Source organism: Propithecus coquereli, unplaced genomic scaffold, assembly GCF_000956105.1.
Source record: "Propithecus coquereli isolate 6110/MARCELLA unplaced genomic scaffold, Pcoq_1.0 Scaffold381, whole genome shotgun sequence".
NCBI lineage: Eukaryota > Metazoa > Chordata > Mammalia > Primates > Indriidae > Propithecus > Propithecus coquereli.
Window position 1 is genome coordinate 1,681,086 of NW_012149519.1, and position 24,727 is coordinate 1,705,812.

The 24,727-nt window shown below is 39.8% G+C and overlaps 2 protein-coding genes across 2 annotated transcripts in view; both read right to left on the reverse strand.

Annotated features, from left to right (window-relative positions):
* Window positions 1-748: 748 nt before the first annotated feature.
* Window positions 749-22,961, reverse strand: ERP27 (endoplasmic reticulum protein 27). Its single transcript, XM_012652169.1, has 7 exons — window positions 22,868-22,961; window positions 22,372-22,472; window positions 19,974-20,111; window positions 7,042-7,158; window positions 3,216-3,341; window positions 1,534-1,731; window positions 749-796 (listed from the first exon to the last, which is right to left on the reverse strand). Exons 1-7 carry the CDS (start codon window positions 22,959-22,961, stop codon window positions 749-751), a joined length of 822 nt encoding a protein of 273 aa, XP_012507623.1.
* A 1,073-nt stretch (window positions 22,962-24,034) lies between these two features.
* The window catches only part of ARHGDIB (Rho GDP dissociation inhibitor (GDI) beta), a 19,567-nt gene continuing 18,874 nt past the window's right edge, over window positions 24,035-24,727 (reverse strand). The window contains exon 6 of the mRNA XM_012652168.1: window positions 24,035-24,711. Within this exon, the coding sequence (XP_012507622.1) occupies window positions 24,512-24,711 (200 nt within the window). The 3' untranslated portion in view covers window positions 24,035-24,511. The remainder of the gene's footprint in view (window positions 24,712-24,727) is intronic.

Here is a 24,727-nt window from a genome sequence, read left to right on the forward strand (position 1 = left end):
CACATTAGTGGCCATGGCCAGACACTAAATGGTGGGCACTGAAGGGTGAGGAACATGCTGCTTCGCTTGGCAGCTGTGTATTTACAAAAGGTTTGGCCTGCAAAGAGATGCCAGTCTTTTCCTATAACATTATTGCCTTTTATTTATTATGCGGTTGTTGATTCACATGGGGAGTTGGAAATGCTAAACAAGCATAGAATTTTTACATGGTCTGTTTCTACGGACTCAGAGACCTGGAGACATCATTTAACTTCTGGCAAAAAGACAATTTCAGAAAAGGTTTAAAACCATCCTTTTGTTCTTGGCCCTGAGTCAGAAAGGAACATGTGCTTATGAAGGAAGGTAGAGTTTCACCCCTTGGGTGACCCTCAAGGAGCAGAAACTAAGTCGTGTGCAGTGTACTCACTCAGTATTAAATGACCCACCAGGACGATCTCTCTATGGATGCCTCTCCTTCTCAGAACAGTATTTCTCTTAGAGCGTGAATCTAGTGGTATTATAGGTGGTCCTACACAGTATGAATGCATAACAGGAACTCGGGTGGGTAGTGAGAGAGTATAGGAAATTTAAAAGAAAGAAGGAGAGTAAATGAGATTTTAAGGAACAAAATGGAGCTGTGTGTCTGTGTGTGTGTGTGCGTGGTTGGCAGACCTGGCCATCCTGTTGCTCAGCATCTCTGAGGTTTGAGTTGCCCCCTTTGATTCAGCATAAAGAAGATACTTGGCGGTATGCACACATATCGGGGACATCAGAGTTCCACCTTTGGAGTCTTTCCTTCTGATTCATGATTTTCTCTCTGAAAAACATCATAACCCTGATCTTGAGATTTGGAGTTCACTCTTGTTTTCAAGCTCTGAGATTAGTAAACTGAGCTGTTTGATTATTCCTGTCAGTCCTAAATCCATCTTCAATTTTTATCTCAACTAACTCTTTTAGATGGTATTTGATTCATTTGATAAGAAAATGGTGAAATTCAAAATTCAGCTTCTTTGAATCTGCAAGATCTTTCCAAAAATGCTTTCCTCATTCTATTCTCATGACTATATCCTAAAAAACATCCTCACTCTGACCATGATATCCTCATATATCTTTACTCTTAATCAAATCTAGTACTGCCGAAAGAATTCTTTTTTTGAATTTAATTTTTTTGTTTTTATTATTATTTTAAATCGACACCAAATAATTGTACATATTTATGGGGCACAGTGTGATGTTTACAACATGTAATGATCAAATCAGGGTAATTAGCATATCCAACACATCAAACATTTATCATTTCTTTGTGTTGGGAACACTCACAATCTGCTCTTCTAACTGAAAATATACAATAAACTGTTAATAATTATAGTCACCCTGCAGTGCTACAGAACACTAGAATAAATTCCTCTTAACTAGTTGTACTTTTGTGTCTGTTAACAAACCTTTGGCCATCCCCATGCCCCTAGATCCCAAAGAACTCTTATTTAAAAGGAAATAAAAGAGACGCAACAAGAAAGAAAACTCAACTTGCTTTGTTCGTAGTCTCACACTTACCAACAATTTCCCTTGGAGGAATCCATCACAAAAGTTTTGCACGTGCTCTACTGAAACTTCTGCTATGGGCAGCGTGTCCCACTCCTCATCCAGAGTCCGATAAATTGCCAAAGCTGGCAGTTGAGACTTGTTTAGTTTGAAAAATGACATCACCCTCTCATTTTCCCGCAGACCACTGTCCACCAGAATAAAGAGAATCTGCAGTTGGAGAAGTTCGAAAGAAAGAGAACTAGCTGAGGTCCTGGGGATAAAGAGATACCTTGTAATTGTTACAGTTTACACTGATGGAATTTTTGATCTGCGCTACACAATTTAAATCTTTTTTTTTTTTTTTGAGACAGAGTCTCACTCTTTTGCCCGGGCTTCAGTGAGTGCTGTGGCGTCAGCCTAGCTCACAGCAACCTCAAACTCCTGGGCTCAAGCAATCCTTCTGCCTCAGCCTCCCGAGTAATTGGGACTACAGGCATGCGCCACCACGCCTGGCTAATTTTTTTCTATATATTTTTAGTTGTCTGATTAATTTCTTTCTATTTTTAGTAGAGACGGGGTCTCGCTCTTGCTCAGGCTGGTTTCGAACTCCTGAGCTCAAACAATCCGCCCGCCTCGGCCTCCCAGAGAGCTAGCATTACAGGCGTGAGCCACCGTGCCCGGCTCACAATTTAAATCTTGATTGAATTAAAATGAATTTCCTATTATTTTGTGTCACTTTGTTATTTTACCCCTTTGATCAGATTTATTTAATTTTTGGTGCTTAGAATCAGAAGAGACTTTAGTGATTATCTAAGGGAGAAAGTATAGCCTAATGGTTAAAAGCAGAGAACAACTTTTACATTCTGCCTCTGGTGCTTTCTGGCTGTGCAACTTTGGGCACGTTATCCACCCTCTCTGAGACTCAGTTTTCTCATTGGCAAAAACTGGCTTTTGCTGGGTGAGATTAAATGAAATGATGCATTTAATATTTTTAGGATAGTTTTTGTCATATAGTAAGTGCTTGACAGGTATTAACTATTTTATATTATTAAATCAAATCTTTTACCCAAAGTACAAATCTTTTTAATATATTCTGATCATAGAGTTATCGACATTTAGTAACACTGAATACTTCCAGCATCAGGGAACCAACCATCCAAACAGCAGCTTATTTTATTACTAGACAATTCTCATCATTAGAAAGGTCTCTAGTTCTACATAATAGACTTGAAGTAGTTGAGTTTTACTATCTCAGTGATATCAAGCAGAACTTCACAAAGGAGGAAAGAGGAAGAAATAAATATTCATTGGATATTTTGTAGGCACCAGGTACTTGACAGGCATTTTATATGAGAAATAAGCCTTGAGGCCTAAAACTCTGAGAGATTATGTCAAAGAGTAAACAAATTGTTACTAACGGGCGATTTTATTTTCAGTATCTTTGTGTCTCTATTTTCTCTCCACCAATCAATGCAGAAAAAAACAAAAACACAAACTTAATCACTATGGGAAGATATGATATTACAGGCCTTTAATTTACAAAATACGACATTCTTAATTTCAAATAATGTGATTTATTATGTCCCAGTTCTTGCTTTGTTATCTCTTAACCATACTTGTTTTCCTTATTATCTCTACTTCCTGACCACATTTTGCTTTTTCTAGTGTCCTGGTGGTGCATATCCAAAGAGGCATTCCTATTCCCAACTTGCCTTTCCCTGGAAGAGCCGAGCTGCCTTCTGGTATCTGTGCACGCTCTCTTCATACTCTGGGGAGGCCTTGTTCATCAGCAGGAGGAGATGAATCTGAATCATGCTGTTAAACAGGCCAATCGCAGTCTGGCAAATTGAAATGCGTTGGAGTAGAATGGGAAAAAGAGAGAGAGAGAGAAAGAGAGAGAGAGAGAACACGTTAGTGACCATCCAGTGAATAGACAGACCAAAACATAAATGAGAACTGTCCACCAGTAACACAAATGGAGCCAGCCTCCAAAATGGCTCTCAGTAAGTGTCACCATCTTGTTTCCATGCAACTGTGTGGACCCTTCCTTCGGACACTGAATAGGGCTGCCCTGAGTAACTAAGACGATAGTGCAGAAATGGTGGAGTGTGACTTCCAAGGTTAAGTCATAAGAGACATTGTGGTCTCTGCTTTGCTCTCTCTTATATCCGTCTCTCCGAGGAATGCCAGCCCCAGTGTAGGGCACTCAAGCAGCCCTGTGAAGAGGTTCACATGGCAAGGAACTGGGGCTTCCTACCAACAGCCAGTGCTGACCTGTAAGCTGTGTGTGTGTGTCATCTGGCCAGCAGATCCCCAGCCCCAGTGAAGGCTTCCAATGACAGCAGCCCTCACCCATGACTGCAACCTCACAAGAGACCCCACACTGGAAGCACCTAGCCTGGCCACTCCAAGTTGGTTTACCCACAGACCACAGAAACTGCACAAGATGATCAATGTTTCTTGTTTGAAGATGCTAAATTTTGGATTAATCTGTTATACAGCAATAGACCTATTCATGTCATCACATTTTTTCAATCCCTCTTCATATTGAAAGACTAGTAAGAGACACTTAAAACGTAGCCTTTGACTACATATTAGTAGTTCACACTTATTCAGTGTTTATTATGTGCAAGGCACCGTTTTCAACTCGTAACATGTAATAGCCAATTTAATCCTCAAGGTCCTAGTTTTTCAAGTAAAGAAATTGAGGCACTCTCAACGTAACTCTCCCAAAGTCATGTAAATGGTAGATTGGGATTCACACCAGACAGCCTGGCTCTGGAGTCCATGCCCTTGACCCTGAGGATAGACTCATGCACAGTGGGTGGCAAAACCACCGGTAAACAAGTTCAACTCTAAGTGTCGTTGAACCAGGCCACCTAAGGTCAGCAAGAAATTGGGCTCTTCGGGAGATCAGAAGCATTGGTCCTTTTTTGCAGATTAGAGATGACAATTCCTCATGGAGTTGTCAATGACTTAGGTGAGCAGGACAGCCAAGAGCCAGAGTGAGGAGACGGGAGAGAGGGTGAGACAGTGGCCCTGCTTCCCTTCATTTTACTGTCCTGAAACAGTGCTGCAAGTCTATTTTAAACAAATGCCATTCCTTTCCACCTCTCCTTCTAAATACAGGAAGCATTACTGTGAAACTAGTGTGTACATGGGAAGAGAGAATATGGTGGATGAGCAAACCACTGGGCAGAGTCCCCAGAGGGTGGGAAAAGGGTAGCCAGGTGGGATTATTCCCGAAGCTACACACTGTTCTGTAGAGATTCTCCAGCTTTACCAGCTGCAGGGGCCAATATGCAGGCAAGGAGGGCCCAGTGGGTTCTTTCCTAAGGATTTCTCCCTGGAATTTAAAACCAGGTCCTAGATTTTACTTTGGGAGATCAGATGACAAGCAATGTCACTCTTGTTTTACTAGATTCTGCTACTTAAGTTTAGAGCGTGCATCTACTCTCCTAAAGCAGAGATGGAAGAATTAAGAAATACAAACTAAGGAGTTAAAAGGTACAGTTGTCTTAGCAGGAGGGATTGGCTATAGCAGAACTGATTAGTTTAACCCTAACAGAAGCAGCCTGATTTTTCACCTTGAAGCCATCTATTGTGTGTGTGCATTAAAAGTGCATGGTAGGCCAAGTGTATGGCTCTGATTTTCTGCCCAGTTGCTACTGGTGCAAACCTCTGCACCAGCAGCAGATAAGAAATAGCTATCGTAGAACAGGCAGCTCTCCAAATGAGAAAAATATTACTTTTGAGAAATAAAAAAGTAACAATAAATACTGAACATGCTTCTCTAAAGAAAGTCTTACCTAATTTCCTCTTGATGTGATCTGCCTTCCCTGATGATGTAGAATTTAAAAAAGATATGTCATTGTTCTGTAAGATGAGAGATGAACCAGGCATAAGAGCCCAGGCAGGCCGGTCCTTGCCCCTGCCTTAGCCAGCCTGCAGAGTGCCAGGTCACCTGGGCCATAGCCCAGGGACCATAAGATCATTTTTTTCTGGCCCCGCATGCACTTCTGGTAGATGCATAGACACAATGACCGAATGACAATGGTCTAGGAGAAGAATGCCTTTTTGGTTATTACCTCCAACACCCCACAGGTATATGTGTTTGGAATTTTAGCAAAAGTGGAAATAGAGTCACCAGCTCCACAGAGATAAAGATGTGTGAGAGACGGACAGGAATTTAGTTCATAGGAAAAGGGATGTTTCTATTGAAGGCAGTGTGGGGTAATAGAAAAACCACAGGATTCAGTCACACAGACCAGCCATGAGAAACCAGGGGTGCGTGCATAGGCTGTCTCTGAAGGTCAAATTACTAGCCATATGGCCTTGAGGAAGTTATTTAACCTTTCTGACTCCCATTTCTTCTACTGTGAAATGGAAATAAACAATATGAGCAAATCAATCATGAGTTACTTTTTTTCTGTCTTAAATTATCCCTTTTCTATCTATTCGTTATGTGACCTTGAATAATGTCACTTGGATCTTGACTGTCCTTCTCTGTAAAATAGGCATAAAACTTTCCTCTCTTCTATCTAAAAAAAAAAAAATCAGTATAAGGATTAAATGAGAATATGAGTGTGAAAAGGCTTTGTAAATTTTAAAAAATCATAACATGCATGTAAAGTATTGTTACTGGAGAATGCACAGCATTTCTGAGCTGATGTAGATCACCAGAAATTAATACTCCATCATTCTAAGATCTATATCAGGGAAAATAAAGGGCGGTACTGTACATATAAGATAATTCTATAAACCGTAGAGTGTTAGAAGGCCAGCAGATGATCAAGGCAGGTGGACCACCACCCTTATCTGGACCGCATACAGTGTGCAACACCAGAGGATGACACACCTAGAGAGAAAGCTGAGGCACAGTGAGGGTGGGGTGTAGCCACGTGCTAATCAAAGCATGGTTTCCAGGTGGTGCCAGAACAGGAACTGTTTGTTATTTGTCCTCAAGGATGTAATACAGAAAATAGAAATATGTATTTAGAAACTTTTATAGAAATTTTACATTGCCATGACATCCAAATATGTGATCAGTGGGCTTCCTTTAAAAAATTTCATTTGTCTAGTAATTTACTTTTATTGTATTTTACAAAAGTATGGATCACCCATGCTTCGGGGAAAAATGGACCTTAAATATTGATTGCCATCTAGTTTGAGAAGCATGATCTGCAGAGTTGCCTGGGTCAGAGTTGCCTTCACTGAGCTCGGTCAGGCAGCACAATTCAGAAGTTTTCCAATCAGTCACCATAACTTTGCATTCTGATTTCTCTCGTACTAGTAGTGTGATAGGTCATTTAATTTGTTGGACTTCGTTTCCTTGTTTAATAGGGAGAAGTCCATCAATCTTAAAGGGTTATAGTAAGGTTAGTAATATAGGCAACACTCCAGGTATTCAATTGTTGGCAGTTACTATCATTTTCATTCAAAGGATCAGAACTCTGGGAGGAAAAGATCTCGCTGTGAAGACAAGTACCCTCCCTGACTCAAGGACTTAAGGGGCAGGCGACCGGGACTATCGTTTACCACAGGATTGTACTCTGTCACCAAGTAGAGGCTGTTGATCTCAATGAAACGGCTTAATTTGGTGGCATCGAGGCTTTCAATATCTTCACTGTCTAAATCCAGTTGTTCATTATCCACCTGGGTAACACAAAAAAGGATAAATTTATCACTGTTTTGTCTTTGCTCATTCACTGAAAAATGTTTTTAGACCATCACGTGACAAGCACTGAGTAAACCTCGGAAGTCAGCCAGATAAATAAACAATGTTCCCTGCCCTTGAGGTACACCCTGTCCTGTAGGGTACAGAGAAGTGAAGGTAAACATCCCACAGAGTGTGGCAGGTGTCATCACAGGGGAATCCCAGGCCCACGTGTCACCTAAGGAAGAGCAGAATAGCTTGCAGGAAGGGGCTACTCCTGAAAAGTGGCCAAGACTTGATTAGATAAATAGGATGAGGAGGGAGCTTTAAATAGGCAACAGTATTTGCAAAAGGCAGAAGATGTGAGAGATCATGTTCTGGAAGCTGCAGCTAGTTCACCATGACTACAGCAGATGTGACATGGTGGAGAGACGAGGCTGGCAGGGTAAGCGGGAGTAGACTTCTGCGGGGCCTTGAATTGAAGGGGAGTGGATGAAACTCTAATCCCAAGGCAAGGGGAGCCACTTGCTAGGTCAGATTCGTGTTTTATCGATGTGCTCTTTTAATGTGAAATAAAACACACATATTGAGGAAAGTATAAAACAGAAAATGTAAAATTCAGTATTAGTACAGAGCAAACTGTAGAACTACCATACAGGTAAAGAAATAGAATGTTGCTAGAACCCCTGAAGCCCTGTGCTCCCTTCTAATCAATAATCCATCCTTTTTTTTTGCCAAAAATAATCATTATGCTGACTTTTATGGTGACCATTTTCATCCCTTCCTTTATAGCTTTACTGCTTAAAGATGTTTCTCCCAATGCTATAGTTTAATCTTATTTTTTTAACATTGCATAAATGTAAACAAACAATATTTTTGTCTATACCTCATTTATTTGGCTTCACATTTTGTTTGTGAGTCATTGATATTATTGTATGTAGCTGTAATGTGCTCATTTTCTTTGCTGTATAATATTCCATTGTTGGAATAAACACAATTTATTTATTCATTTTACTATTGATGAACATTTTGGCTGTTTCTAGCTCCTAGTTTTTAAAACAATGCTGCAATGAACACTGTTGTTCACATCTCTGGGTACATATATGCTTCTGTACCTATTGAGTATATACCTCAGACTGGGATTTTTGATTATAGGATATGCACATATTAAACTAGCAGAAAACATCAAGCTGTTTCCCCAAGTGGACAATCATTTAAACTTGTTGCAGTACTGTTTGAAAGGTCCCATTGCTTCACATCATTGCCAACACTTGCTATTGTCAGTTTTCCTAATTTTACTAATTTTGGTGGATATGTGGTAATGTCTCATTGTGGTTTTAAATCCATTTCCCTTATTAACCACTGGTATACCTTCTTTATGAAGCGTCTATTCAAGTCACTAGCCTATTTTTCTGTTGGGTTGTCTATCTTTTTCTTTCTGATTTGAAGGTATGTTTACATGTTTTGAACATAAGCCTTTTGTTGGTTCTATTGCATATCTTTCCTTACTGGGGGCTTCCCCCGTAGGGGGTACTGCTCATGAACAGAAGGTAATTTCAGTGTGGTCAAGGTCATCATCTTTTCTTTTATAGCTAATGTGTGTGTTTTGTTTTCTTTAAAAAATCTTTGACTATGCCACGGTCATAATGATATTCTCCTGTATTATCCCCTAGAAACATTATTTTGTCTTTCACGATCAATCTAAAATCCACCTGGAACTCATTTTTCTTACTTCTTAAAATGGATGCTTAGATCCTTGGTTTTTAACATGACTCTTCTCTAAAATATACATTAAAGGTTCCCTCTGCCTGGCTGCTTGAACGGGAGCATGGGCCTTCTGCTCTCAGTGCTCCTGGTTCTCAGGCCTTCAGACCTGGTCTGGAATCCACACTGTTGGCCCATCGGCTCTCAGGCCTTTGAACTACAGCACTTGCTCTTCTGGGACCCCAGCTTGCAGACAGTAGAGTGTGGGACTTCTCGGCCTCCATAATTGTGTGAGCCAATACATTATAATAAACCTCTCTATATATTAATACATGAATATAATATTTGCTATATAATATATACAATATTGCATAACCTGTTATATTTAATCATATTATTATCATATATTATCTATAACTTTTGTTATATGATACATATATAACATCTATCTATTTATCTATCTATCTCTTATTTGTTCTGTTCCTTTGGAAAACCCAAATACATTGTACCTTTTGGCTATTGCAAATAATACCGCTATGCTGTTGTTTTTACTACTATTATTGTTATTGACAAATTAATACATAAAAACTCTTAATATTTGTTTTTTTCCCTATTTTATTTTATTTTACTTTTAATCTACTGTTCAGATTTATCAAATTCTAACATTATGCCTTGTTTCAATTTTTTTAGTTTTATTTTTAATTTGTGTCAGTTTTTAATTTGCTAATTGTACACATTTATAGGTAGAGTATGCTGTTTCCATGTATGCATATACTGCATAATGATCAAATCAGGATATTTAGCCCATTTATTGCCTCAAACATTTGTCATTTCTTTGTAGTAAGAACATTTAAAATCCTCTCTTCCAGGTATTTTGAAATATACAGTACAGTAGTGTTAACTACAGTCACCCTACCGTGCGCTAGGACACCAGAACTCATTCCTCCTATCTAACTGTAACTTTGCATCTGCTGACCATCCTCTCTTCTCTCCTAGTCCCCTCCCCAGCCTCTGGTAACCACTGTTCTACTACCTAAGAGTGAGATCATGCAGTATTAATCTTTCCATGCCTGCCTTATTTTACTTAACACAGTGTCCTCCAGGTCTATCCATGTTGCCACGAATAACAGAATTTCATTCTTTTTTATGGCTGAATAGTATATTATGAATATTCTGTTATGTAGATGTACCACATTTTCTTTATCATCCATTGGTAAACACTTAAGCTGATTCCATATCTTGGCTATCGTGAATAGTGCTGAAATGAACATGGGGGTGGAGATACTTCTTCCAAATACTACTGATTTTATTTCATTTGGATGTATACTCAGTAAAAGTCTTGCTGAATCATTTGGTAGTTTTTAAAAAATTTTTTTAAGACCCTCCATACTGTTTTACATATTGGCTGCACTAATTTACATTCCCACCAACAGTGCGTGAGCATTTCCCTGTCTCCACATCCACACCAGCATTTGTTATTTTCTGTCTTTTTGATAATAGCCATTCTAATTGGGGTGAGAGGATATCTTACTGTGATTTTTCATTAGTTTTCTATTAAAAAATAGAAATACAAAAAAAATTTAATAGAAAACAAATGGAGCTAGTACTCTCTGATTCCACCCCCCTCCCTCTCCTCAGGGAAAGCCCCTAGCATGAATTAAGGGGCGTTCCGTGTTTTTATGGATCCAAAATTCTGTATCCTATTATTTGACTAATTTCAAATTTTTATGTAAGTGGCCAAAAATACATTAAAATCTATGCATTTTTCCTTTAGAAGGCTGTAAATGTATCATAAATTTGATACATAGTATTTTTATTATTCAGTTCAACATGTTTTCTAATTTCTGTTCTTATTTCTTCTCCAACTTATTGGTTATTTAGAAGTGCATTTCTTAATTTTAAAATGGAATATTTTCTGATTATATTCTTAGTGATTTCTAGCTTAATTTCTATGTTTTATTTATATCGTTTGTGTCCTTAAAATTCTGTACATTCTACAGTTTTTGAGTACAGTATTCTGTATATGTCCTTCGGGTCACTTGGTTAATTTCATAGTTCACATTTTCTATGTTCTTACTGGTTTTTGTTTTTTTACTAGTTTATTTTATTTAAAAAGGAGCATTAACAGCTACTTGGGAGGCAGAGGTGGGAGGATTGCTTGAGGCCAGGAGTTTGAGATCAGTCTGGGCAACATAGCAAGACTCTGTCTCAAAAGAAAGAAAGAAAGAAAAGGAAGGAAGAAAGGAAGGAAGGAAGGAAGGAAGGAAGGAAGGAAGGTTGGTTAAAGTCTTCCACTCAGATGTGGCTTTAACCATTTTTTTCTTGAAATTCTGTCAGTTTTTGCTTCTGTCAGTTTTTTCTTAGGACATGTATTAGATAAAGGTAAATTTAAAATTGTTAAATCATTGTGGCAAATTGAAACTTTTATCATTATGCAATGCTATTCTTTATCTCTAAGGGTGTTTGTGGCCTAAAAGTCTACTTTGTCTAATATTAATATGCTCATACCAGCTTTCTTTTGAAAGTGTAGGCATGATGTATCTCTGTCTAGTAGTTTACCGTGTCCCTATGTGTCCTTGTGTTTTAAAATGATATGTCTCTTGTAAAAAGCACGTAGTTGTATTTTTTTTTTTTTTTTTGAGACAGAGTCTCACTGTGTTGCCTGGGCTAGAGTGAGTGCCGTGGCGTCATCCTAGCTCACAGCAACCTCAAACTCCTGGGCTCAAGCGATCCTTCTGCCTCAGCCTCCCGAGTAGCTGGGACTACAGGCATGTGCCACCATGCCCGGCTAATTTTTTCTATGTATTTTTAGTTGTCCGATTAATTTCTTTGTATTTTTAGTAGAGACGGGGTCTCGCTCTTGCTCAGGCTGGTTTCGAACTCCTGAGCTCAAACAATCCGCCCGCCTTGGCCTCCCAGAGAGCTAGGATTACAGGCGTGATACAATCTGTGTTGGCCACCGCGCCCGGCCAACATAGTTGTATTTTTAAATCCAGACTGCTGATCTTTGTCTCTTAGCTGGATTATTTTTATGTAATGAAATTACTAATATATTTAATTATTCATTTTCCATTGGTTCTGCCTGCTCCAAATTCCATTTTCCTTCATTTCTGGCCTACTTTTGGATTGGTTGGGCAGTTTTTATTATTTCTTCCTTCACTTTATTAGCTTAGAAATTACATAGTCTTTAATTATTCTCTTAGAGATCACCAGAATACATTATACAACATGAATTTTTTACTTATCAAAATCTCATATTAATTGGCAATTTTATCCTCTTCTTGGACAATGCAGACATTAGAATATTCTGATACAGTTTGTCTCCTTCTAATTCCATTCTCTGGCCTCACACTCAAGACTTATAGGATTATTGTATTTTTAATTCTATATCTCACAAGACTTTATTATTGTTATGTAGTCAATATGCACTTATATTTATGCACATATTTAGATTTTATCTTCACTTCATTCCATCCTGCATTTTTGAGCTTCTATCTGGGTTTTTTCCCCTCTCTGCCTAGAGCACACCTTTTAGTATAATATTTCCTTTAGTATGAGTTAGATCTGTTGGTGACAAATTCTCTCAGCTTGGTTGTTTAACATATATTTATTTCACCTTTGTTTTTGAAGACTGTTTTTGCTGGGGCTAGAATTCCAAGGGGGCAGTTATTTTCTTTCAATATTTGCAAGATATGATGCTTTGTGTTCTGCATTCCACTGTATTGAGTAGTTAGCTCTGAACCTTACTGTTGTCCGTTTGAGATTACTTTGAGGACAATCTGTCTCTTTTCTCTCACTTTTAAAATATTTTCTTTTTTTGAGTTTTAGATATTATACTACAGCATATCTAAGGGTGGATTATGCACGTTATACACATATATAAAATTGTATATGTGTAGGGGTGTGTGTGTGTGTGTGTGTGTGTGTGTGTGTGTGTGTGTGTGTGAAGATGATCATCTTAAGCCAATATCAGGGAATGCGATGATTTGCATTTATGCACAGCCCTTGTGAGCGCTTCATCCTGTTTTTAGGTACAGATCTTTAGGCTTTGAAGTGGGTGCAAAAGGTGTTATACTGGATTCACCTCCTACATTCCCTTGTAAGGCTTGGACTTCAACATTTGGTTTTCTGGCTCTTTGACAATCTCAAAATGCTGATTAACTTCTCAGCCTCTTGGCAGCTTCTTCTAGCCTGCCAAAAGCCCCCCAGGTGAAAAGCAGTCCCCAATGTGGGGTTCCTATTTTTAAGCTTTTATCTTCTTCTAGAGCTTGGTTTAGATATTTTTTCCTCCCTGGATGGCTCTGTTATGCCTCCAGGCATGTGCACACACACACACACACACACACACACACACACACACACAAGTGTGTGTGTTTTAAACCTGCTTTTAAAAAATAGTCTTTGGTAGAAGGGATTGTCTAGCTACCTGATCCATTATTTCAGATTTGTATTTTAGAACAACCTTTCCACCATACTCAGATATATGAAAAGATAGGAGAACTTCATTCTTCCAGTCATTGTTCTCAGTTTCCCGTTCCCCTCCCCCAACCTACTCATGCCCATAGAGACACAAGATAATGCTTCCATCATCCATAGTAGCTATGCCTACAGATAAAATTATCTGTGCTAGCTCCTGAACAATTTTGTCCATGTCCTAAAATAGTTGGGGTCACTTTTGAGATCCTTGAGCCACTAACCCTTGGACATCTCCTTAATTAACCCCCTTTCCCTACATCTGCTGTCTAATATTGGTCCTACCCAATCAGATCTTGGCTAGGATCAGAACCACCCTTTTATCCTCAAGATGCGTCCTCCCAGGCTACCCAGGAAAATCAGGAGTAGATCTCATTTTAGTTTATGTAGGAGGGGGTTCAGGCAAAGGGAAATTAAAATCACTAAACAGTAAGGATCCAAGATTGCTCATTATTGTCATCCCCATGGTGATGCCTATTAACTAGTGTTCACTTCTTTTATTCAAGACAGTCTCCCATTGGGTTAATTAAAAGCAAGATGAACCTCTGAGAAGCTCATTGCACCCCTTATGGTTACTTTTATTAATTCTGAATATATCTAGTCAGTCTCTTATAATCCATTTGTTTAATAAATTATTTGTCGAGTGCCTGCTATATGCATTGAGGCACAGAAGTGCTGCTATTCCTCAGATGGCAATTTAAGCACTCTTTATTTTAGGACTGCTTTACACAATTTAAATAAATGCTGAGGTACAGAAAATGTTTGTATTTCTAAAAAGGAATTTTGAGAAAAAAAATCATCAAAACCACAGGATAAAAAATGTGAACTTCTTTTGCATATTTCTTTTAAAATTCACGAAGTTTTGGGTAGAAAGCTTGGGAAAGAATATAAAAGCAAGAGAAAAGTTCTTAGGTGGAGTCCTTGCCCACCCTTCTACCCGTCCCTCCTGTCTCCTGGTGCAAATCAATAAAAGTAGAGAAATAAAATGAGCACACAACAAAACTGACATTTGCCGCTCATCTGATTCCTTACTCCTGCTCAAGACCTGGCTTGCCATCTGGCAGGTAAATGTCACACTTAAGGCTTTGCTGTTGCAACCACCAAAATCATCACTATTATAATCATAATTGGGGCCCTTTTAGCATTTGATATATCTAACTGCTTCCTGACTATTTTTCCAGAAACTTGTAGGTCTGGTGCCTGTGCCTCCGCTGACATGGCTGTGCTGCGGGCCAGGGTCCCCTCCCTCTCCGCGCTTTTCCAGGCAGTCCCTCACATTCCCAGAACAGGGGGGACGGGAAATGCCAGTTACTCCAGGTGTTTCTGGACTTGCGGTATTTTGGAGGCAGAGGATGTTAAGTGGCGATAACATTCTCTAAGAAGCAAAAGAGTTTTAATAAAAACCACCCTTCTGCAGTCTCTCCAATTGGTTCTTCTTTTAACAAAAACATGCCCAATTATTTCATTATTTCTTAAACTAATAAACTCTGGAACATTCATGTGTAGGGTTCCTGGAAGCAACATTTGAACAGGAAATCTCCCTTCTGTAAAGAGAAGTATTTGTATAATGCACTGGAAAGAAAATTCGACCTTGGAACCAAGAGCTGGAAAAACTTTATAAAATATCTTTTTCCAGTTTTTGGAAAGAATTTTACATAAGATATCGTATTATTTTTCTCCCCAAGTAAAGAAGCACCAGAAGAAAAACAGAAACAGCAAGCTAGAAGGGTTGCCACTTGAAAATATAATTTTGAAGTTCCCCAAGAATATGTGAAGTAGATTATTTTGTTTTAGGCACTATACCATGCGAAGAGATTTAATTACTCATTTTCTTTTTATTAGTATGTCAGCGATAATATTCCTTTGAATTCCTATGGATTTCTTTAACAACCCAGCTTTTCAGAAAATGTATTAAAAATGGTCTTAGCTTACCCAACAGTTACAGTATTAAATGTCTTGGATGGCACTGGGAAACGATTTGTTAAACAAAAGCCCTCATGTCCCTGGGTTTGTTTTTGTAAGCTAGTTAGCTTATCATATATTTGGTAAATATATACTTTAGAAAAAATGTTTAATAATTTGACGTATGCTTCTTACACTTATCAGTTTATTCTTATGCACTAGCTCCTCCTGATTCTCTTGTTCTGCCAAGGTGCATTTCTTGTAACAGGCACCTGGTAAATGACCACAAGGAGTGAAGAATGACTCCACTAAGTTTCCGTTGCTATCCTATTGGGTCAAAGTTAGATTAATTATATTTTTTAAAATAAAAGTGACTGAGAAAAATCCAAAGCAGGAGAAACATTCAAATAATATCTCAAATTCCATTGTAGGACAGGCACATGGTTTATTTAACAATTAGAGTCCTATTGGAGAATGTGGAGGGTCTCTCTGCTTTTACACTCACAAGAGATAGGCCGTGTCCTCAAACAGCCAGTTTGTCATATGCCACTTATTACTGTTCCATGAATTATACCTAAATTCTTTTTGATCACATGTAGGCAGTAGTTTGCACTATTTTTGGAGAATGATGTGTTGCATAAATACAGCATTTGCTTGCCTTTTATTACTACAACATTGCAAGCATCCACTAATATCAACTCATTATTATTTTTTCACTTAATCGTTATCTCAGCTTGTCTCTAAATATGTTCTTAATGCTGTAAGTCTAAATTCTGCAATTTCTTTACCAAAACATATAGTTCCTAGATTAAATCTGGAGCAGTAATCCTGAGGTTTGATTAAGTGGTGCCAGGGGATAGAGAATCAGTTTAGGACAAAGAGGTTAGAATGAAGGACATTAGAGTAGATAGAATCTAGTGTAAAAACAAAGGTTTCCTTCAAGTTAAGTGCTTTGGAGAGCCACAATACTATTGTAGAAAGGGTAGAATTTGGGATCAGTCATACTGGGTAGGAATCAGACATCAGTGACTTCATGGCTGTGAAACTTTGAACATCTGAATTGATCTCATATAACTTTAATTTCCTTATGGAAAATGTAGGGATAATAATAATTATTATTTCATCAGATTGTTTCCAGAATTAAATGGTAGAACATTGTAAAAGTGCCTATCTTAAATTAGGCAAGCAAACAAGCAAACAAACAAACAGAACAAACTGTAAATCTAAGAAGAAAGAAGGTACAAGAAAATTTGCAATAGGTTCTCGTTTCTTAATGTAAAATAGAATAGTCTTAGTTGAGGTTCCCTTTATTCCAAACTCCTGAGTAATAATCCTATTAAAATATGTACCAAACTTTTGAAAGTATAAACTGAGAAAAAAATGTTTATCTGAAAGTTGGCATGACATAAATTGAGTCTCTTCCAGACTTGCCAATGAAGTATTGGGCAAGGAACCAGTGTGTTTGTTTTTTGGTATGGCACATAAATAGTCTTGTCCAGAGACGTCCCAAAAGTTCACTTAGAGTAGATCTGTTACTAGTGGTGAACAAAAAACAGATGCTAAAGAAAAGTGAAAAACCCTGAGAAGTTGCCAACAAGGCTTTATAAAGAATAACTTGTAAGCAAAGCTAATGTTCCCACTAGAAGTTGTTGTGTCTGTAGAGATGTTGGAAGCAACAGCACTTATTTTTCTTCCCCATGTGTATATCTTGGTATTGAAGGGTTTCTACCAGTGGTTCAACTGCAAAGTGAAAGGGATTTGCTTAACCTTCCACACTTTTCTTACCAAAGCTTTTTACAGAAGAGCTTGATTTAACCCTATTTCACCACAGGGGAAATGCAAACCAGCAGCTATTGGGCGGGTGGGGAAGGGATTGCTAAAGGATACTCATGCACTCTCAGACGCACTTTTGGAGGTGAGCTCAGTGTGCAGTTGCCCAGATACTTTCTGACTAACTTGATGGTGACATGAAGACATATTACAGACCTTTGGAATACAAAGATGAATAAGTCATGGCTCCTGACCTTGAATTGATCATGGTCTAATAGGGTTGTGGGACAGACATATAAGTATATGATATAAACTATAAAGCTGTAAATGAAAATAGAGATACGAAAGTACAGATAGAGGAACACTTAGGCCAATTTGGGGATTCCAGGGAGGCTTTCTGAAGGATGAGATTCTTGAACTGATTCACTGGAGTGTGAGGCAGAGTTAGCTGGGTGAGGCGAGGTGGGAGGGCAGCCTTGGAGCGGGGGTCAGAGGGTGGCATTCTAGGAGAGAAAACTGCCCGGGGGAAATCATGGAACTAGATGATCATAATGTGTATAGCTTGCTCATGAGAAGGTAAAGCCCAGGGTCAAAACCTGCTGAAAAAATAACTAGAGAAGCAGGGAGTGGCCAGGTCATAAAAGCCTATTTGTAACATTAAATATCTTCTTTTTGATCTTGTAAGGAATTAGAAATATTGAAGAGCTTTTCAGCAAGGACTGTCATGGTGAAATTTCCATATTACACACATCATTGTGATACTAGTCTAGAAACTGGATATGAAGTTGTAAATGGAGATCAGTTAAGAAGCTATTGAAATTGCTTATGCTGATGACACCAAGAGCGGACATGAGGATTGGAGTAGAAAGAGTGGAAGGAAATATAGATTCAAGATAGGAGGAACAATTTGCAAAAATTAAACACTGAACAAACATAGCCATTTAATAATATGATGTTTTAGATGTTTAGATGGAGGAAAATGATTTAGCAGGTGCAGACAATAAATTCATTTTTGAACATGTTAAGAGGATAGCGCTTATGAGGGTATAAAAATTGTTGTATCCGGCAAGCATTTGAATCACAAGAGAAGTCCAGGCTAGAGATAGAGTATTCCAAATGCTCAGTAAATACATAATAATGAAATAGGTGAAAGAATTTTATTGCTTAAGGTGAAAATATACATTAATTCATTGACTCATTCATATATTCATTTTCAACACACACTTAATGAGCACCTGCTATGTGGCAGGCACTGTCCCAGGCTCTGTGAATACAGTGGTGAACAGATAGTCTCTGCCTTCACAGAGCACGGATTCTATAACATAGATTAGGAGGAGTATTGGTTTGGGTGCAATAATATAGATAGAGGAAGAGAAGGTCTCAAGGAGACTAGGAAAGCAAGAGTTGGATCAGGAGAAGTAGGCTCCTAGAATTCAAGGAAAGAGAGAATATTAAAGAGAAAGAAGTAGTCAACAATGTAAAATATGGCAGAAATGTTGAGTAAAATAAGACCTAAAAAGAGTCCATTGGGTTTGGCAATATAGCAGCCATGCTGACCTGGATAAACGTAGCTATAACGGAGTGATGGGACATAAACTAGGTAACAGAGTCCAGTTTAAAGAAAGCCAGAGACACAGTATAAAATACACTTAAAAGAAATTTGAATGATAAGTGGAAGAGAAAGAAAGGAGGGAAATAGAAGAGGCAGGACATTCAGTCTAAAAATCTTGAAAACTTTATCTTTTGCCCCAATTTCTGATTTCTACTGTACTCTTGACATCTTCACCTTGATATTCCACTAGCAAGTAAAACTCAACAACCAACAAAATCATCAGAAATTCCTGTTTCTGCACATGCCCTCACTATTCCTATATAGCCTACCTTTAAACGTGGCCTCTTTTCCATAATTTTGTTATCTAATCATTGTAGGATCTGCCTCTTCTTTAATTTCTCTTGCTACCTATCTGCTATAGACCCTTAATATATCTCACGTGGGCTATTTTGTCAGCCTGGCAAACGTTCCCTCTTCTTTTGTCTTTTTACCTAACAATCCATCATACCCCCTATTGCCAAAATACTCTTGCTAAAACACATTCCTGCTCATGTCATTCCCCTGATTGAAAGGCTTTAGTGGCTTTTCAGTGACAACCAAACTAGGTACAAACCTGTTAAGCTGGTATTCTAATTTCTCCACAATATGACTTCAATGATGTTTTCCTGTCTTATATTTATTTACCCTCAACACGTACCCTGGGATCCAGTCAGATTGGCCTGTTCATCATTTCCCAAGTTCAATTTTCTCCCCTTGGCCATTAATTCTCCTTTACATTGTCCAAATTTTGTCCGTCGTTTAAATCCCAATTCTGTTGACTTCTTCATTTTTATTTTCAGAATTCCCACACTGCTTTTATCCTTGAACTCTTATAACACTTTAACCACAATCATGCTCTTTGTATTATAGATACTTGTATGTTATGTTTACAACTTCTACTATACTTTAAGATCTATGAGAATGGAGAATATATTTAATATGTTTTCTTTATTTTCAGTATCTTGGGCACAAGGAGATGTTTAAACAAATGTTTTGTAAACATAAGTGAATTCCCAAAGGTATAAAAAATTTTTGAGCTCAAAATCATGTAATGATGATATGGTCTAACCATTTTATAGATGAGAGAATTGAAGCTAAAAAATGTTACGTGACTTGCCCGGAGGCACGTGGCCGGTGGGGGAAACAGCAGTACCGCAAACGCCCTTCCCTGACTCTCAGTCCAGTTCTCTTTCCATTTCATTACGGCACCTGTTTGGGAAGCTTGAGCTGAGTCATCATCCTTGTCAACAGTGTCCCTGAGTTTGGCACCGTTGTTAGTGTCAAAGACATTGAGTCCTTTCCAGTCTCACAAGTCTATGAGTCCACAGCCTAAGGGAAACCTGGGAGGAGGCTAGAGCTGCCCATCCAACTTACAAGACGGAAGAGGGAGATGCTGTTCCCAGTGATGTTGTAGTGGGTCAGAACCTCAGAGTCAGTGCTGATTCCAAATGACACGTCTGGATATTGCTGCACCATGCTACGCAATATAGACACTGCTGGTATCTCTAAATCCTAAAAACAAGAGGAAAAAACACCACAGAGGTTATTTTGGAGGAAGGAAACAGAGAATAGGGAAGAGAAATATGGTTACTCATATTAGAAATTATAGACTTGATTTAGTGCTCCATGAAAGATCATTTACCTCTAAGAATACAGGCTGGATTTGCAGTGGCATTCTTGAATTTTCCAGGCTGTGTGAATTAATTGGTAATTACCAAAATTGTGGCTAAGCCTGGGACTTGCATTTGGCCTTATCATAGAGCATGACATTTCCTAGTAGCTGAGAAAGGCCTCAAAATCATAGAGGCCTATGGCATTGGGCTGTACTGTCATTGATATAGCAGAAGAGGCAACTGTTTTGGGAACAATTTGTGGAGGAACGAAAAAAATGCAAAAATTAAGAAATAGGTGCTGTCAAAAGGGCCAAAAAAGAAAAAAAAGAAGAAAAGAAATTAGAATAGAAGCTTAGAAGTTTTATTAACAAAGGTTTGTGCAGGACGTGGAAGAACAGTCCGTTTCCTGTCACTGTAGATAAACCTGAGCTTTGCACAGCTTCACGCGTCCAACTCCGCAGCCCAGACCTGCAAGGGGGGGAGCAGCGAGGCCGCTTCCGAGTGATGATTCCAGTCCTTCCCTAGCGACTGGCAGCATTTTCCCTGCTGCCACAGTACCTTTGCACACTGCATTTCTAGTCAGTAAACGGTAATGGTATACGTATACCACATTTTATTATTCTGCTCATGTATTGATGGGCATTTGGGCGCTTGTATACCATGGAGTACTACTCAGCCATAAAAAAATGGTGATCTAATACCCCTTGCATTAACCTGGATGGAACTGGAAACGATTCTTCTAAGTAAAGTATCACAAGAACGGGGAAAAAAAATACTACATGTACTCACCATTAAATTGGAACTAATCAGTCAACACTCACGTTGATCAGAAATCAAGCAGGAGGGAGGGTGGAGGAGAGGATGGGTAAATTCGTACCTAACTGGTACAATGCATACTACCTGGGGGATGGGCACACTGATAACTTTGACTCAAACGGTACAAAATCAATTTATGTAACCGAAATGTTTGTATCCCTGCAACATTCTGAAATAAAAATAAATAAATAAACAGGAATGAACACATTCTTCCCTGCATCTCTCTGGACAGAAGGAGGAGGGGAGAAAACGGGGAGAAAAGAGAGGAGAAAAGAAGATGGCTAGCTTTGTATCTGGGGCCAAGCAAGGGGAGTGGGAACCTTGCTATTCTGAAGGGGTGTGTGGAGTTCATTAGAGTCTACAAACAATTATTAATTGAGGTTTCCTCTCTTTTAGTCTGTTCCTTCCAATGGAATTGCTCAGGGATGAAATGACGACATCTGGTGGCTGTTCAAGTTATTGCACACTCCTCCAGTTCCACGCTCTTGCCCTTCCCTGTCTTTCTGAGGGTGGCTGTTTTTGTCTACAGCTAACATTTCTCATCACTGAAAAATGTGCTCCCTGTCTTCTTCCCCCACTTGCATCTCCTTGCAGCTATTTCCAGCTGTGTACGCAGAATCCACAGGGTGACCGTAAGTAGGAATTAATAAATGGAAACAGACAAGAAGGTCTGCCATGAGAGAGTAGGGGCTTGATCAGCTGTGAGAAGTGCCAGATGCTACCAGCAGAGAGAGATGAAAATGCGGGAATGATGCCCTCCCATTTATGACTGCCTTTATTAGCCAGGCAGCCAATCTGAAATATGGAGGTTAACACCTTCAATATACAAAATGTCATCCTTTTCCAACATTTTAGAGAAGGCAAAGAAAAAGAAGAATGATTCTACCAATTTGGGGAAAGGGTTTAGACAGAGGTAAACTATTAACTGATGCCAAGAGTCTTTGGCCTACCATTAAAAAAGGTGTTGCTGGTTGATGAAATTTGGGGTTTCTCTGGCCCCTGCTTATTCTTAGAGTGCTATGAGAGTACAGACTAAGGGCATTTAGGACAATGGGAGGGTTTGATGGAGACATTCTTCCTGCAGACTTAAGCTCCAAAACATCCGTAGATGAGGAGATCCCGCCAGCAGACCCAGAGCTCTCTAAGCAAGTATGAGAAAGGCATAGAGACTGGGAATGGGTTGAATTTTAGAGGTCTCAACGGACAAGTTGAAAGCAGACCCTGTGCCCTGCCCCCCTGCTTCTAATCCAGTGTCATCTTGTCTAGCAGGTGCTGTCATGGCTCCCTCGAGGTAGAACATTTCTGGTTCTTGGGGAAATAGCAAGTGGAACATCTGGACTAACCTGGAAGAAGCCTAGGACAGCCACCTCAGCAGCAGCGATGAATTCCACGGCAGCTGGGACATCTGTGAGCCATGTGGGTTCCTGGGTAGCGCCAGGACCATCTAGACAGAGAGAGAATGACAGAGAGAAAGAGAGAGAGAGAGGGAGTAGGTGTCAGGGTATTGAGGGGAGAAGAAGCAGCTCTAAAAAAATGAAGGCATCTATACCTTTTCTCTCCATACCAAACGCAAGGAGATCACAATTTCTAGGAGTGCTGTTATCATTCTAAGGCATTATTTTTTTGCTAACATATGGAGGGTGACCCTACTTATGGTCTCTCTCTGAAGGATACTTCCAGACTTCCCTTCTGTCCACTACACAACACACATCTTACCCAACATTTCCTGGAAAGGTTTCTAGGTTTGGAGAGTAAGTACCCAGAGGTACTATCACGTTCCCTTCCCTTCTCATAACAACACTTTCACCATCTGGTCACCCAAGTGCATTTTTCTTTTACCTGAGGATTTCTCAACTTCTGCACCAACTTCTGGCACCAGCTCACACGTGAGAAGAAGTAGGAGAAACAGGCATCTAAACTGGGCAGCTTCCATTGTTCCTCTCCTGCTCCTTCTCCGACCCTGAACTTCGTGTTTTGGGGTGCCAATTCAGGAAGGCCCACTTGGTAGCTAATTGGCTGTGGGCTTATTAGTGCTCTGGGAACTTTGCAGCTGGCTCTAGGGGAACCTTCAACGTCTGAGATAAAAGACCAAGTTTAGTGACAGGGCCTCAGAGCATAACCAACCAGAAGAAAGTCAGGTCGATTTATTTAAATAAAAGAATTAAATATTCTGTGCCAGGTATTGACCTAAGCGCCAGGGATACAAAGATAATTGTGCTCTGATCTGGCATCTGCCAGCTTAGATTGTTAATAGGAGAGATGGACAAATAAACAAAAAGATCATTTAAATATAAGATGGAAAGTGATAAAAAGTAGAAAAATTCACAGGGGCTACAAGAGTACAGACAGAGGGTACTTAGGGCAATGACAAGGCCCCGTGAAGGTGTTTCTCCTGCAGAGGACGCGCAAGCAGAGTGCTGGGTGAATAAGAATCTGCCAGGCAACAGAAGGTACAAAGGGAGTTCCTTGTAAAGAACCAAAGCACAGAGATGCAAATGTAATGTGTGTGCAAGAATTATTAGTAATTGAGCATTACAAAAAGTAATGGAATGGTAAATGTGGGCCGAAAGGCATGCTGGGGCCAGCTCCCAGAGGGCCTTGTGCAGTAAGCCAAGTGTAGGGGCTTCAACTTTATTCTGTAGGTGTTGGAAACCCACTGAAAGGTCTTAAGCAGGAGAAAGAGACAATATTTGATTTGGCCAAGTCATGTGGGAAACCCAAGATGAGATTTCCATAGGCACTGGGATCTAGAAGTCTCAAGCTTAGGGTAAGCTTCCATGTGAGAATATTATAAGAGAAATTACTAATACATTTAGATTTTCCGTTGCCTGTATCCTGAATGCTCATTGCCCATTGCAGCGTATCAGAGGGACCAATGTGCTCCCAATGATGTAAATACCCTCTCTAGGTGTTCCCCACTCCTCCCTCGGAGGACACGCACAAATGTGAACCATCCAGTTGCCATGTTTGTTCAAAGGAAGAAAACAGGAAAACGAGGGTCTCAGAACAGTCGTTTTATTCATACTCTCTAGCATTGTTTACAGCGTCTCCCACAAAAGAACCCCAACTGGCAGGGGATGTGACGAGGGAGTCGTTGGGCCAGCAGCAACCACCGAGGAATCCAGGGATGGGAATGAGTGCGGGAACCGAGGCAGAAGGACTGTTAGCGATGGTTTGCCTGCTTCCTGGCCTCTAGGTGCGGGAATGGGAATGCCGGAGGGAAACACGAAAGGACTGCGCACTGAGATGGAGAATGGAAGATCTGGCCTGGATGGAGGATCCCAGCGACAGGCCGGATGAAGGCCCGGTTTTAAGCTCCGAGTGTTGGGAAGCACTGTGAGAGACAGAGCGGGATAAGATGGATGGATAAGGGCCGTGTGGGAGAGAGACCCAGCCATGGACGGGGAGGAGGGACGGGGCGATGAACACGGCTGGGGGGATTCCTCCAGGTGGCAAGGTGGGGAAAGGGGTGGGGAGATGCACTCATTCCGTCCACTCCTTCTTAATGGACAGGTTCCAGTCCCAGGTGAGGTGGTCGTTCTTATCGTCGTCTGTGAAGAAGGACTTGTTGTGGTACGTGCCTCGGGCCAGCACGCCCTTGGGAGCCTCCTCGATGGGAGTGAGGAACTCATACTCCTCTGGCCGAGGCCCGTAGCTGCCAACCATGAATGTTGCTTTGTCCACTAGGAAGAGGAAAAA